The sequence below is a fragment of the Oncorhynchus gorbuscha genome, linkage group LG17 (genome assembly GCF_021184085.1).
Source record: "Oncorhynchus gorbuscha isolate QuinsamMale2020 ecotype Even-year linkage group LG17, OgorEven_v1.0, whole genome shotgun sequence".
Lineage (NCBI taxonomy): Eukaryota > Metazoa > Chordata > Actinopteri > Salmoniformes > Salmonidae > Oncorhynchus > Oncorhynchus gorbuscha.
The window spans coordinates 53,085,390-53,102,943 of record NC_060189.1 but is presented as its reverse complement, the minus strand read 5'-3'; the positions used below and the strand labels follow the sequence as shown (position 1 = coordinate 53,102,943).

The following is a 17,554-nucleotide window of genomic DNA, read 5'->3' as shown; positions in this document are numbered from 1 at the left end:
ACTTCTTTAACCCTCGACCTTCGACCTTCCAACAGAACTATCTCCACCGCACGCAGGGTGATCTCTCCGTATCAGTCTCTCTCTTTCTCGCGTTCTGTCTTTCCTTCTCTGTATCCCGCTGTCTTCCAACAGTATGTCCACGGATTCCTGCCTCCTCCCTCCTCTTCCTTCCTCTCTCTCTCTCTCTCTCTCTCTCTCTCTCTCTCTCTCTCTCTCTCTCTGTCTGTCTCTGTCTCTCTCTCTCTCTCTCTCTCTGTCTCTCTCTCTGTCTCTCTCTCTCTCTCTCTCTCTCTCTGTCTCTCTCTGTCTCTCTGTCTCTCTCTGTCTCTCTCTCTCTCTCTCTCTCTCTCTCTCTCTCTCTCTCTCTTTCCTTTTATGTGTTTGTCAGTCGGTCTGCAACCCCCTTCACAGAGACTGAAATACTGAGTTTTTTTTGTTCATTTTTCTTTCCCAAATTTTTCTCCTTTTCCTTGGCCCCCCCTAATCGCAGGATTTAAAGGTAATTCATACAAAAGCCCCAGGGAGATTTTCCCCACTCTCTCTCTCTCTCTCTCTCTCTTTCTTTATCTCTTGTCTTGAAGCACGGCGTAAACGTGTCTTTGTACCAGTCTCTCACTGTTTTCTGTGGTCCTTTTTCTGGTTATCTCCATTCTTGTCTGTCTTAAAACCTGTTTCCAACACGCACGCAAACACACACACACACACACAAACACACGCATACGGTACACACATACACAAACACACTGTCTGCCATTTTGTTTGGAATTCCCAAAACTCAAACACACACACACACACACACGCAACCTACACACCACTGACCACCCTTCACACATGGTTCTTCCGTTTTGTTGGGAAATCCTTGTTGGTCCTGTTTCCATGCATCCGCGGCCTGTATGACCTCCTGACTGTCTAGCCTAGTCGCTGGGCTGCTTTCACTTCCTCCTGGGCTTTGCTTCTATATTATTACAATTGTATTATTCTCTTGTTTATTATTATTCTGTGTAAAGGAATGTGACCGAGGCATAAAGTATAGCTGTGGCGGTAGGGACTCAAGCCAGAGCCCCTCCCTATACTTTGTGTCCCTATTGTATTGTAGCTTCACATGGATGTGCCAATAGTTACTACTGTCAACAACTGAAGAAGGAATCGATTTAGGGCTTTCGTTTTGGGTTCTTTGATTTCTGATTGATTTGTGCTATTTTGGGACATTGTCATTATCAAATCTCCCTGAAATTAATGACACGTTATATTTTGGCTTCTTCTTTTGTAATGTATGTAGTGCATTTAGATTCCTTTTGCTCTCTACTCAATTTCCATGTCCAACAGTTGTATTTCTGATATCCTCTCTTACTTGACTTGATTAAGGCCAAATTCACATTTTATTTCAAATTCTTCAACGGTTAACGAGGTTAACGAATGGTTCTTCACGAGGCTTCTATCGTTCATGTGAAATTACAGCATCTGTGCATTTCACAGGCCTGTGTAACTGTCTGATGTCACACTGTCTGATGTCACACTGTCTGATGTCACACTGTCTGATGTCACACTGTCTGATGTCACACTGTCGGGTTATATGTTAAGTTCACCAGAAACCTTTTCATTTTGGTTGGTTATCTACCTGTTAATCTGAATCTGTTTATGTTGATTGTTCATGTGTTTGTTCTCATCGAAAAACTGAGAGGGGGGGGGGGATCTCCTCGAAAAGGAGGTCACAGTCACGCATGTGTTCACACACAATCCTGAATCACAGAGAAGCACCTACATACAGACACACCACGATGTTGATATGGGATACACAAGTGCACTCACTCACTCTCCCTCCCTTATTCTCACCTATGCATGCACGCACACACACACACGCACGCACACACACACACACACACACACACACACACACACACACACACACACACACACACACACACACACACACACACACACACACACACACACACACACACACACACACACACACACACACACACACACCATCAGCCACACACACTCCCCCCTTCCCTATCCACACATATCCCTCCTATGTGTGTGGGTCTGTATTAACTCTCCATGCTCTGGTCTGCTACAGAGGGCTGCCCAGGCCTGTGTAACAACAACGGTCGCTGTACCTTGGACCAGAACGGGTGGCACTGCGTCTGCCAGTCCGGGTGGCGTGGGGCGGGATGCGACGTCGCCATGGAGACCCTCTGCACCGACGGCAAGGATAACGAAGGAGGTGAGACATGTCGAAGAGAACTTACGTTTTCACGAAATGGACATTTGTCTTTGGCTCTGGGTTACATTACGTTATATGCCAGACATTTTCATTAGAAGTCACTTCCAGTACAGGGAGTTCATACATCAGAACTGTGCGTATTGTGTGTGATCCTTGCTGGGATTGAACCCACAACCACATTATATGTGGATCTCTCCACTCTTTAAAGCTCCACCAGGAAAGGTGGTGGCGTCACCACTATAGGGGCCTGTTAAATAAAGAAATAGAAGAAGGAACAAGTCACGTCCTGATTAGTTTTGGAAGAGGGGGATGAAGGAGGGGTGGAGGAGTGACGAGATAGGGGTGCGTCAATCGCGGCAGCAAGGTTTTTATCACCCCCCCCCCACCCGGTGGTAGCTGGTTGCCAGATGTACGCCGAGCTTTTAATAACCTAACAAAAACGAATATCAGCCTTTCATGAGCTCCACGTCCTACCTCCCTCCTTTCTTCCACTGCTCTTTTCCCTCTCCTCCTCTCCTCCTCTCCCCCTTTCCTGTGGACGTCACCTGTGGGAGACGGAGCAAATCTCATTCCCACACAAAGGCCTTGGAAAACAGCCGGCAAGCAAGCTGTTGAAGTAGTAGAGAGAACTCTTTCTCCTTTATTTCTCTCTCTTTCTCTCTGTCCCTCTCCACTTTCCTTCTCACTCACTCACTCACACTTTCTTTCACACGCTTTCTTTATCTTCCATTCTCTGTCTCGCACTCTCTCTCTCGCTCGCTCTCGCACTCCCTCCCTCTTGCTCTCTCTCTTTATCTCCCTCCCTCACTAACCTATCTAACGGTGAGACTCCAAGCCTACAGTTATTCCATCCAAGGCACCAGTCAGGATGGAGGAACCAGGCAGTTTGTCACCACAGCCAGGGGTTAGAGGTCGACTAATAACTTTGAACAACTGGGCCTGCTATTCACTCTCACAGGAACACGGCCAATCCCATTCTGAAAGCCCAACCGAATACAGCCACTTATAACAAAACAAACCTTTGACCACCTGACAAAAAGAGCCACTGGAGGTAGATGTGTTTTTAACTTGGTTAAAAGTATTTTGTTAGTAAATTCACTGTATATGGTTCCTTTAGAGTTATCAGAGAGAATCTGATCTGGATCCCATTCCTTACTCCTCTTGTTTGCCTCTTCATAACTCTCTATCTCTCTCAGACGGCCTGGCTGACTGTATGGACCCAGACTGTTGCCTCCAGACATCCTGTCAGACCCAGTCGTACTGCCGCGGCTCCCCGGACCCCGCTGACATCATCAGTCAGAGCCCGTCCAGCCTGATGCCCCAGCATGCCGCACGCTCCTTCTACCAACGCATCCGCTTCCTGGTTGGACCAGAGGGCAGCCACGTCATCACCGGGGACAACCCCTTCAACAAGAGGTGAGCATTCTCATTTCACCTTTATTTGAACAGGTTAGCGTGTGTGTGTGTGTGTGCGTGCGTGTGTGTGTGCGTGTGCGTGCGGAGGGCTGTGGCGGTCATGACATCAGATGGTTATTGTCATGCAAAAGACTGATTTCATCAAGTAATCATATTTTCACCCAACCGGCCTATTCTCAATTGAATTTTGTCTTTACTAATATGTCAAATTTGTTGTGATTTAAAATGGCCCATTATCAAAGGGGCAGGAACAGGGGCAGGGGGGAAAAAATGCATCCGTTCGCACTTTAATAATTCAATGGAGGCCGCTTTTCCGATGGTTAGTTACTTCAACCATGCTACTCCGGTTATTTCACCCCAGGTATCAACAACTGTTTGAGGAGCATGCAGCCTCTTGCTGAGCAACAGCTGATATTCCGCCCAAACTCTGTATGCCATCTCCAACCCTGTTCCTGCAGCTACCCAGTGCTTCATTTGGGAAACCAAGTGAAATCTGTTCGGGAACATCGATAGTAACATGTTTTCACAACGAAACATATTTCATTAAACTGTTGCGCTGAGAAAGGTATGAAGGGGAGAGAGGAGGACATGGAAATGCATGGTTCTGTAGCTAAATGTAATGTCAGCCTATTAATTATGAAAATTGAAAAAATGCCCTATTACTAGGCTATTCAAAATCAAATACAAATTCACTATACTTGTAGGCTAACTGTAAGCTGCCCAGCACAATCAATGAACCAACAGCATGGCCTAGGCCTATACATTCTCTCCCAGACTCACGGATAGAACGTTTGGAGCGTAGCATAAGGTAACCAGTCCATCCAATATGCATAATAATACAGTCCACACTTAAAGGCGATTTACTAGAAGTTGTTTAATTTTGGAGTATAGGCTAGAGTCTAGCTCATAGGCCTTTGAATATGCTTCAGCTCTAATATGCATATGGTTGTTTTGAATGAATCATCACCTTAGAAATCTCTGTCCAGTTCATTGTGTAAGGCTTTGAAACAACATCCACAACGACCACGTTTTCTACTCAGTTTCAACCTGCTGTTGAACTTCTGAGTTTTAAAATCACTGTACTGTTTTGATGATAAGTGTTTGACGTGATTTTTCGATTGCGTTTGATTTGAGGGACAATAGAGATCTGAGTACCAGGTCATTAGCGACCTGATGGTCGTTAGCGAGTTGGGTGCTACCAACGCATGTCCAGAGTAAAAGACCACACCATGGCAATTGGTATGGGGGGGGATACAGTGTGGCCTATAACCATGAAAGTTTGTTTCTCCATACTGGACAACAACATGAGTCATATTCCATGACCAGCTTCAGTTATGGTCATTCTCAAAGGTCTTACGACTGTTTAACCTTGAACGTTGCTTTAATTCAGTCCAGAGTACCGTGCACGTTTGTGATTGTTCACAATCACAGTTGATCTAGAACTAAATCAATTTCAATAAGAGCAGGACTAACCAGCCGGTAGAGATTATCTTATGTTTAGAAAACACACCGCGATAACAGAGCTAAATAGAGATGCTAAACACGGTGTTCGCTGGGGAGAGCAGAACAATCTGATCATCTGATAAAACAGGAAGAAGTGTGGAGAGATGAGAGGACGGAACTAACAAATAAGGAGAGAGAGAGAGAAGTGGACAGAGAGAGATGGAGAAAGACTGAGAGATTGAGAGAGAGAGAGAGATGGAGAGAGAGGGAGATGGAGAAAGACAGAGACATGGGGAGAGAGAGAGAGAGAGAGAGAGAGAGAGAGAGAGAGAGAGAGAGAGAGAGAGAGAGAGAGAGAGAGAGAGAGAGAGAGAGAGAGAGAGAGAGAGAAACATATGGAGTGAGAAAGAGAGAGGGATGGAGAGCAAAAGAAAGATAGATATATGGAGATAAAGGGAGAGAGTCAAGTTCACATCTGTCCTGTGTTAGACCCACCTATCCGGGGGCTTTGTTTAGCCAGTAGTGCTAACACAGAGCATGTGCCTGAACATTTCCTTTAGCCTCTGCCAGCCAGCCAGCCAGCCAGCCATCCAAAACACACACACACACACACACACACACACACACACACACACACACACACACACACACACACACACACACACACACACACACACACACACACACACACACACACACACACACACACACACACACACACACACACACAGGATCTGCAGTAATCCCCAACCAAACAACAGCTCCTCAGCATCAACATGTGAACAAACAAGGCTCTCACTGACCCGCTCTGCCTCTCCTCCTCCTCCTCCTCCTCCTCCTCATCCATCTCTTCTTCTCCTCCTCCGTCTGGGTGTATTGACATGCCACTCTCCGTCAACAGAGATAGAGAGCTCGTCGTTTAGCAGGAAATGACACTCGAGCGAGAGACTGGAATAGAGATATTATTCAGGGTGGCAATTCATTCAAAAGAGACATACTCAATAAGGAAGTACAGATGTAGGATCTTCATTTGAGCCAGTTTGATACAGCAGGAAAACAATCCTGCATCAACAGGAAATGGGGATATAGAATTAATGGACATTTTTGTAGGGGTCGAAACATTTTTTGTAAAGGAAAATCAAGTCTGAAATTTCAAAGTGGAAATTGCAAACTTCAGAATCCTTTTTAAACCTCAAAACACACTACTAGTTCTACATTTCCTGCATTGCAGTAAAGTTCTCCTGCAACATGGTGATCAAATTAAGACCCTACATATGTAGTCTGTTATTTTTTGCATTGCAGCGCAGAGCAGACATCCTGTAAGTGACTGTCTGCAGCACAACAAGGACAGGAAGAGCAAACACCTGTTTACACCTACATTATTATTGACTTCTCCAAACCTCCAATTGAAATAGTCTCACTGCTTTAAAAGCAGGCGCTACCAAGGCTTTCTGCCAAGGTTATTGGATAAAAACACGTCGGACCCCTTTGTGTGTCTCAACTTCCTACACTAGAGCTTTATTTTCCTTTGTCTGCCATAATCGTCTAACAATACAATTGCAGAACATTTTCATTTCAGAGTTTGTTTAAATGCAATCCATTGGCTCCCTTATACAGGTTATATAGTTACTGGGAATGAGGAGTCTGAATACACTGTGAAGAATGTTATTATTCCTGTTTATGGATCGTGACGTGCCAAATTAGGCATGTGGCCACGAACGCTTCACTACTTTATGTGGTGGCTCACACACACACACTCTCACACACACACTCTCACACACACACACACTCTCACACACACACACACTCTCACACACACACACACACACACACAGCTGAATTTAGATAAGACCGCTTCTTTGCCACGCTTCAGGAAACTCTAGAAGAGGGAGACGAGCGATGGAGCTTAAAGGTGCAGTATATTGAGCAGGAAGACCGACCCCCAACCTCTCTCTTGTGTTAGGTCCTTCCTTCAGTGTTTTTATATTGCACACAGATTTCAAGCGGATTAACGCTCAGGGACTAGTTGGTCTTGGCTCTGTCGACTCCCCTTATGGCCCTGTTCTGTGTAGTGATGTTGTGGTCTCGTGGTCAAGGGCCCGGTTAATTGGTCCTCTGACTGGGGTTAGCAGGGTTGAGGGTTCAAATCCCAGGGGCCGGGTCACAGCTGTGGAGCCCCGGGGGCGAGCTGAAGCGGTATCCTTGAATGACTTTGGTGAGAGGCCAGCTGGCGGCTAGAGACTAATCTGTCTGATAAGAAGTACATGGAGGACATCCTGGACTGTGGTGTCCAGCCCAGTGTTTAAAAACTCAGGGTAAAAGACAACATCCTCAGTTGAATGAATTAAAACCTTTATTGAAAAGAAAAAAAAACATTTCAGACAGCAAACATGGACGTAACAATCAATGGCAGTACAACATGTACAAATATAATTTACAGAAAAATGTCAGAGGTGACAGTGACAGTGGCACTTTCTAACTCCAAGCCACATTCCATGACATGCAACCATGTAAAAAAGGAAATATCACCTGTCAGTTACTGTTGCCTACAGCAACCTTTGTCATGCTTATTATGCGAGGGAGAGAGAGAGATGTGTGCCAGTGGGAGGGGAAAGGTTAAGGGTTAACTTAAGGTGTTATTTCATCATGCACCAGAGTAATGATAATACCTGAGTAATGATAGTACCAGAGGAATGATAGTACCAGAGTAATGATAGTACCAGAGGAATGATAGTACCAGAGTAATGATAGTACCAGAGTAATGATAGTACCAGAGGAATGTTAGTACCAGAGGAATGATAGTACCAGAGGAATGATAGTACCAGAGTAATGATAGTACCAGAGGAATGATAGTACCAGAGGAATGATAGTACCAGAGTAATGATAGTACCAGAGGAATGTTAGTACCAGAGGAATGATAGTACCAGAGGAATGATAGTACCAGAGGAATGATAGTACCAGAGTAATGATAGTACCAGAGGAATGATAGTACCAGAGTAATGATAGTACCAGAGTAATGATAGTACCAGAGGAATGTTAGTACCAGAGGAATGATAGTACCAGAGGAATGATAGTACCAGAGGAATGATAGTACCAGAGGAATGATAGTACCAGAGTAATGATAGTACCAGAGGAATGATAGTACCAGAGTAATGATAGTACCAGAGTAATGATAGTACCAGAGGAATGATAGTACCAGAGGAATGATAGTACCAGAGTAATGATAGTACCAGAGTAATGATAGTACCAGAGTAATGATAGTACCAGAGGAATGATAGTACCAGAGTAATGAATGATAGTACCAGAGTAATGATAGTACCAGAGGAATGATAGTACCAGAGGAATGTTAGTACCAGAGGAATGATAGTACCAGAGGAATGATAGTACCAGAGTAATGATAGTACCAGAGGAATGATAGTACCAGAGGAATGTTAGTACCAGAGGAATGATAGTACCAGAGGAATGATAGTACCAGAGGAATGATAGTACCAGAGTAATGATAGTACCAGAGGAATGATAGTACCAGAGGAATGTTAGTACCAGAGGAATGATAGTACCCGAGGAATGATAGTACCAGAGTAATGATAGTACCAGAGTAATGATAGCACCAGAGTAATGATAGCACCAGAGTAATGATAGCACCAGAGTAATGATAGTACCAGAGGAATGTTAGTACCAGAGGAATGATAGTACCCGAGTAATGATAGCACCAGAGTAATGATAGCACCAGAGTAATGATAGCACCAGAGTAATGATAGTACCAGAGGAATGTTAGTACCAGAGGAATGATAGTACCAGAGTAATGATAGTACCAGAGTAATGATAGCACCAGAGTAATGATAGCACCAGAGTGACGATAGCACCAGAGCAATGATAGCACCAGAGTAATGATAATACCTGCGTACTGATAGTACCAGAGTAATGATAGTATCAGCATAATGATAGTACCAGACTAATGATAGCACCAGAGTAATGATAGTGCCAGAGTAATGATAGTACCAGAGGAATGATAGTACCAGTGTAATGTTAGTACCAGAGGAATGATAGTACCAGAGGAATGTTATTACCGGAGTAATGATAGTACCAGAGGAATTATAGTACCAGAGTAATGTTAGTACCAGAGTAATGATAGTACCAGAGTAATGATAGTACCAGAGTAATGATAGTACCAGCGTAATGTTAGTACCAGAGTAATGATTGTACCAGAGGAATGATAGTACCAGAGGAATGTTAGTACCGAAGGAATGATTGTACCAGAGTAATGTTAGTACCAGAGTAATGATAGTACCAGAGGAATGATAGTACCAGAGTAATGATAGTACCAGAGTAATGATAGTACCAGAGTAATGATAGTACCAGAGGAACGATAGTACCAGAGGAATGATAGTACCAGAGGAATGATAGTACCAGAGGAATGATAGTCCCTTGCAGTGTCTATGCTCTCAGAAACACTCAGACACCTGAACCGTGACAATTGGGTATGTCTGCATCCCAACTGCCACCCTATTCCCTATATAGTGAAACACTTTTGGTCAAAAGTAGTGCACTATATAGGGAATAGGGTGCCATTTGGAACACAGACATTGTTTTACGGTGACAGATACCTCCCTAAGCAAATGGAAGGCATAAATTACAGCTACATTAAGGACCCCATCCCCCCCTCTCACACACACACACACACACACACACACACACACACACACACACACACACACACACACACACACACACACACACACACACACACACACACACACACACACACACACACACACACACACACACACACACATACAGGTATTAATGAGGCGAGGACGCTGGGTAATTTGTAATTTATGGCATGTTTACACTATAGAAGAGGGAGGGGGGGACATCAACTGTACTGTCTGGCAACCTCTCAGACTGTTGCAAAGGATAGTGCTGGAGGAGGAAAAGTTGTGTGTGTGTCTCTGTCCCTCTCTACAGGGTGATTCAATGCTCCGCTACTGATTAGCACTCAGTGAAAGCTGTAATGACCTGGGAAGGAGAGCTATAAGTAAATCTAGCTACCCTCCCCCTGCACACACACACAGAGTAGCTATCTCCACAGGACCAGACCCATTGATTAAAAACTCATCTAAACGGTCCACCGCTAGCCGGGCCTGGCTAAACAACTTGACTTTTCTCCTCTTTTTTTAAACAATTTTTGCCGCAGAATAAATTTGCCGTGCTGCTGGCCTGTGTATGTGATGGTGGGCAAAGTGTGTGTGTGTGTGTGTGTCCGTGCGTGCGTGTGCATTTGTGTGTGTGTGCATGTGTTCATCCGTTCTGCATGTGTGCTGTGTGTGATTTATTCACTCAGTCCCCTAGTATCGATCAGGCTGATAAGCCTCAGAGGGGAAAGGCCCAGGCTTCCCAGCAGCCCTTAAACACACTGTGTTATGTGTGCTAAACAGGGAGATGTAAGCCCACATGAATAACAATATGTGTGTGTGTGTGGGGGGGGGGGGTTGGATCACGTGTGATTTTGTGCATGCATAGCGGTGATGTGAACAGGGAATTGGTTATTTGACGTGGCACTGTACAGTGTCATACTGTGGTGTTTATGAATGTGCTGAGTGAAAGTTGTCTAGTGTGTTATTTCCTGTCGGTCCTCTAGCGTGATGTGTATCTCAGGATATCTCTGTCTCCGCGGCGTCCTATAGCTGCAGTGTACAAAATAACGACGTCTCTAAGTAGATCATCTCTACGTGTTGTTTCTCCCCAGCCTGGTGTCCATCATCAGAGGCCAAGTCCTGACGGCAGACGGAACCCCCCTCATAGGAGTCAATGTTACCTTCGTCCACTACCCCGACCACGGATACACCGTCACGCGCAAGGACGGCATGTAGGTCCACGTACACACACACACGGACACGCACACACACACCACAGATTCTGGTCTTCCTCACCACTGACACCTCATACTGTATTTGATTTATGTTGTGTTTTCAGGACTGGTTGATTGAATCGTTATGAGTGTGTCTGTGTGTGCATATTTGCGTGAATGTTTTTCCGTGCATCGGTGAGTATGTGAGAGAGAGAAAAGAGAACCCGCAGCACGCTTCTTCTCCTGTCCCTCTACGACTCTGTCTCGTAAATCTCCCAAAATCCTCTCTATCTCATGCAAATGTAATCTTAGCAGCTTCACCCCAATGAAAAAGCACACACTAACAAACACCCCCCACCCCAAATGAAAACCCTGCACCATTTAAATGTGAACTGGAGGGCTGTTTAAAATGCATTGGATTTACAAGGGCAGAATCAATTAGCCTGCGTCATTCTAGCGCAGTGCACAGAACACATATACACACACACCTCCACTACACCCTGCCCCCCACTCCCGGTTTCCCGGTGTTATTACAGCGAGTGTTCCTGCAACCCTCCTCGACACCAACCAGGAAATAGGAAACGCAGTCCGAGTCCCAAATAGCACCCTATTCGCTATATAGTGCACTACTTGATCCCATAGGGCTCTGGTGAAAAGTAGAGAGCAGTAGATAGGGAATAGGATGCCATTTGGGACAGAGGCGCAATCACTCCCAGGCTCCAGCCCCATCAGGACCTTTTATTACACCACCCGCGCCCAATTAGATTGTGAAGCAGGGGTGTTAAGGGCAAAAGTGCAAGCCGTGATATTTGGTGCTCCCTGCCTCATTGAGAGGAGGCTCTGTGTGATTGCTGGGAGTGTAATAGGTTGAATCTCTAGGGCGAGGCTAAGCTGCTAGATTGCAATAGGTGGGTGATGGCGACCACTGTGGAAAATTGAATACATGATGTTGCACGATCTTCCACACTGCAGGTTGCGATGTATCCAGCCACTATGTCATGCCCCTGTTACTATAGACGGAATAAAATTGAATAATTTATGTTGTTGTAATAGACGGAATATACTGCCATGCCACTGCTACAATAGATTGAATATACTGCCATGCCACTGCTACAATAGACTGAATATACATGCCATGGAACTGTCATTACCAAAAGTCAAATTAGTGGATTCTGCTATTTCAGCCATGTCACTGAGCTCTTCAGCACACAGCCATGCAATTGCCATAGACAAACATGGGCAGTAGAATGGCCTTACTGAAGAGCTCAGTGACTTTCAACGTGGCACCGTCATAGGATGACACCTATCCAACAAGTCAGATTGTCAAATTTCTGCCCTGTTAAAGCTGCCCCGGTCAACTGTAAGCTCTGTTATTGTGAAGTGGAAGCATCTTGGAGCAACAACGGCTCAGCCGCGAAGTGGTAGGCCACACAAGCTCACAGAATGGGAGCACCGAGTGCTGAGGCGCGCAGCGCGTAAAAATCAAAACTGCCTCTGGAAGCAAAGTCAGCACAAGAACTGTTCGTTGGGAGCTTCATGAAATGGGTTTCCATGGCTGAGCAGCCGCACACAAGCCTAAGATCACCATGCGCAATACCGAGCGTCAGCTGGAGCAGTGTAAAGCTCGCCGCCATTGGACTCTAAAGCAGTGGGAACATGTTCTCTGGAGTGATGAATCGCGCTTCACCATCTGGCAGTCCGACGGACGATTCTGGGTTTGGCGGATGCCAGGAGACTGCCACCTGCCCTAAATCATAATGCCAACTGTAAAGTTTGGTGGAGGAGGAATAATGGTCTGGGGCTGTTTTTCGTGGTTCAGGTTAGGCCTCTTAGTTCCAGTGAAGGGAAATCTTAACACTACAGCATACAATGACTTTCTATCTAGACGATGCTGGGCTTCCAACTTTGGGGCAACAGTTTGGGGAACTTCCTGTTTCAGCATGACAATGCCCCCGTGCACAAAGTGAAATGGTTTGTCGAGGTCGGTGAGGAAGAACTTGACTGGCCTTGACCTCAACTCCATCGAATGCCTTTGGGATGAATTGGAACGCCGACTGCGAGCCAGGCCTAATCACCCAACATCAGTGCCCGACCTCACTAATGCTCTTGTGGCTGAATGGAAGCAAGTAACCGCAGCAATGTTCCAACATCTAGTGGAAAGCCTTCCCAGAAGAGTGGAGGCTGTTATCGCAGCAAAGGGGGGACCAACTCCATGCCCATGATTTTGGAATGAGAGGAGCAGGTGTCCCCATACTTTTAGTGTATTTAAGCAGTAAGGCCCAAGGGGGTCCACGCCTAAGGACTGTGCTTAGGGACGACGCATCACGGAGTGCCTGGATTCAGCCATTAGTCGTGGTATATTGGCCAAATACCACAAACCCCAAGGTATATAGTCTCAAACTCCCATGGTATACTGTCTCACATACCACTGCTGTCAGCCAATCAGCGTTCTGGGCTGAAACCACCCAGTTTATAAATAACAATATATCTGGTCGTAACAGATTGTGCTTCCATGAGTGTGTTCTTTTATCTATGCATTTTCTGTATGTGTTGCGTGTGTGTCTTCACACTTCACCCCACCAGCCCCCTCCAGACACAGAATATAGGACAGGACTTAGGGGACCTTCTCTCTCTTCCACTCGGATGGTTCTCCCTATAGGCCTGCTACATGTTAAAAGACAAAGTCAGCTAGCCAAACGAAGCTCTCTCTCACCACACACACACACACACACACATCCAATAATAATTGGCCCCATCATCTTATTTTCAGTACAGGAGAAAGAACAGAATCATGTTTTGTTCTGAGATAAGTAGTAGAGGAAGAGGGAGAGATATAGCAGGAAAGGAGAGAGGGAGAGAGAAAGAGAGAGAAAGAGAGCCTCAGGTTGGACAGACTAGACAGGAGAGACAATTAGAACAGGACAGTCTGATCACCCTTCATCCTCACTCTACCTCCACCAGTGCCAAAGATACAGAGATCTCTGTCTCCAGGGCCCAAGAACAACCCGGAGGAAATGTGTGAACACGCAAAAGGCCCTTTCTACTCTCTGTGTGTGTGGGCTGAAGGGGTGTGTGTGTGTGTGTGTGTGTGTGCCTGTGTGTGTCTGTCTGTCCGCCTGTCTCTCTGTGTGAATGTACATGCCTGTGTGTTTATCTCACCACCTCTAACCCCATCTCTCCTCTTCTCTAACCCCATCTCTCCTCTTCTCTAACCCCATCTCTCCTCTTCTCTAACCCCATCTCTCCTCTTCTCTAACCCCATCTCTCCTCTTCTCTAACCCCATCTCTCCTCTTCTCTAACCCCATCTCTCCTCTTCTCTAACCCCATCTCTCCTCTTCTCTAACCCCATCTCTCCTCTTCTCTAACCCCATCTCTCCTCTTCTCTATCCTCATCTCTCTCCATCTCTCCAGGTTTGACCTGTTGACCAACGGTGGGGCCAGTCTGACCCTGAGTTTTGAGCGGGCTCCGTTCCTGATACAGTACCGCACCGTGTGGATCCCCTGGAATGTCTTCTATGTCATGGACACCCTGGTCATGAAGAAGGTGAAATATAGTTGAAAAAGATATTTCTTTAAATGTAATTGTATTGAGTCTTATTGAAATCCATTGTATTTCATTTAATCACATTGAATCATATTGAACTGTATTGAATTGTGTTTAATCATATTCAATTGTATTGAATCTTGTTAATCATTCAATTGTATTGACTCGTATTGAATTGTATTGACTCGTCTTCAATCATATTGAATCGTATTGCAGGAGGAGAATGACATCCCCAGCTGTGACCTGAGTGGTTTCATCAGGCCCAGTCCTGTCATAGTGGCCTCTCCCCTCTCTACCTGCTTCAGGTCCTCACCAGAGGATGGGCCCATTATACCTGAGACACAGGTGAGACATACACATCATCATACACACATTACCATCATCATACACACATTATCATCATCATACACCCATTACCATCATCATACACACATTACCATCATCATACACCCATTATCATCACCATACACACATTATCATCATCGTACACACATCATCATTATCGTACACACATGATCATAATCATACACACATGATCATCATACACACATGATCATCATGCATACATTATCGTCGTCATACACACAGTATCATATATATATACATTATCATCATCATACACACTTTATCATCATCATATATACATTATCATCAGAATGTATGCACACATGACTGTAAGTCGCTTTGGATAAAAGCGTCAGCTAAATGGCATATATTATTATTATATCATACTCACATCATCATCATACACACATTGTCATCATCATACACATATTATCATCAGCATGCACACTTTATCATCATCATATATACATTATCACCATCCTATATAGATTATCATCATATATACATGTTATCATCATATATATACATTATCATCATCATACACACATTATCATCATCATATATACATTATCATCATCATACTCACATCATCATCATACACACATTGTCATCATCATACACATATTATCATCAGCATGCACACTTTATCATCATCATATATACATTATCATCATCATCATCATACACACATTATCACCATCCTATATAGATTATCATCATATATACATGTTATCATCATATATATACATTATCATCATCATACACACATTATCATCATCATATACGTACATGCACACACACACACACACACGATCCGAAACCCAGACTAGTTGTACTGAATACACACACTTTTCCACAAACCCGTTATACCTAAGACTCAAGTGAGGTGACAGAGGAGAAAGGATACCTACAGTACATCAAACACCCACTGTACACACACCTCACAACACGGTCAGCTAGGGTTCGTCCAGTTCACTCGACTTCCAGCTCACTACCCCTCTCCACAGACCCACTCAGTACCCTCATCTGTTCAACACATCTTTCAACTCTCCTGTTCAACTCATCTGTTCAACTCTCCTGTTCAACTCATCTGTTCAACTCTCCTGTTCAACTCATCTGTTCAACTCTCCTGTACAACTCTCCTGTGCAACTCTCCTGTTCAACTCTCCTGTTCAACTTATCTGTTTAACTCCCCTGTTCAACCCATCTGTTCAACTCATCTATTAAACTCTCCTGTGCAACTCTCCAGTGCAACTCTCCTGTTCAACTCTCCTGTTCAACTCATCTGTTCAACTCTCCTGTACTGTACTGTAAATGAGGGAGATGACGTTTATGAATTTCCTGCCTGGGCTGCGGACAGTGGAATTATGACATTAACACGTCATGGTATTTTGCGGGGAACGGGAGGCCTCACAAAAAGCTGGGCCGAACTTCAGTACTTGAAGTATAAAAGCACACATTTAACAGCCCAGTGAATACAAGGTCTAGCCATTTTCTAACTGTCTGCACAGATGCTCTTTGTTTCTTTGAAAGCGGAGAAGCCTTGATGAAGAGAGAGAGCATTTTAATCCATGTATCGTCTTTCTAGCTGTGCCAGACAAGGTGTGAGTTGGGGTCTCACACGAGCTCGCACACGCACACTCATTCGTAGATCAAAACACAGGCTTTACCATTACGGCAGTATCACAGGCCAATCTGTGCAGAAGAGCATCTTCAGTAAAGCTGATACAGGGGCTCAAACACATGTTTTATCAGCTCCGAATGAGTCCTCTCTCTCTCTCTCTCTCTCTCTCTCTCTCTCTCTCTATATATATATATATATATATATATATATATATCTCTCTCTCTCTATCTCTCTCTCTCTCTCTCTATATATATATATATAGATATATATATATATATATATATATATATATATATATATCTATCTCTCTATATATATCTCTCTATCTATCTCTCTCTCAACTCTCCTGTGCAGCCAGATAAATTTTGATTCCTCTTGGCCCAACTTCTGTCTCCTCTTCTCTGGCACTCCTTCAGTCTAAAGCTACTACTACTTTAATAAGCATGTGTTCTGCACCATCAGCCAAACAATACACACAGACATAAACACACACAGACACACACACAGACATAAACACACACAGACACACACAGACATAGACACACACAGACATAAACATACACAGACACACACACAGACATAAACACACACAGACACACACAGACATAGACACACACAGACATAAACACACACAGACACACACAGACATAGACACACAGACATAAACACACACAGACACACACAGACATAAACACACACAGACACACACAGACATAAACACACACAGACACAGACACACACACAGACATAAACACACACAGGTATAAACACACAGATATAAACACACAGACACAAACAGACACACAGACATAAACACACACACAGACATAAACGCACACAGACATGCATATACACAGTAACACAAACACACACTGAGAAACGCAAGCAATCAGACACAGGCACACACATAATACACAGAAACACTCACAGACTCTCTCATACACACACAGAGACAGGCACACAGTAACAGGCATCGTGCCCCAGCCCAGCCAGTCCCCAAACGATCTGGTCCTGATGTGAATTAGTTCCGGTTGTTATGAGCAGAACTATAAAGCCTCAGAGCTCGTGCAAGGAGAGGCGGATGGTGAAGGAGGTTAACTCTT

General features: G+C 44.6%; 1 protein-coding gene across 9 annotated transcripts in view; it reads left to right on the top strand.

Moving 5' to 3' along the window:
* Window positions 1–17,554, top strand: part of LOC124001108 (teneurin-3-like) — a 476,023-nt gene that overhangs the window by 391,346 nt on the left and 67,123 nt on the right. For 5 of the 9 annotated variants that reach the window (XM_046307668.1, XM_046307665.1, XM_046307661.1 and 2 more), the window contains 6 exons: window positions 491–499; window positions 2,084–2,230; window positions 3,427–3,646; window positions 10,836–10,955; window positions 14,350–14,482; window positions 14,699–14,827. In XM_046307668.1, coding sequence (XP_046163624.1) covers window positions 491–499; window positions 2,084–2,230; window positions 3,427–3,646; window positions 10,836–10,955; window positions 14,350–14,482; window positions 14,699–14,827 — 758 coding nt within the window. The remainder of the gene's footprint in view (window positions 1–490; window positions 500–2,083; window positions 2,231–3,426; window positions 3,647–10,835; window positions 10,956–14,349; window positions 14,483–14,698; window positions 14,828–17,554) is intronic. The other 4 variants (XM_046307670.1, XM_046307667.1, XM_046307666.1 and 1 more) reach the window with 1 other exon arrangement.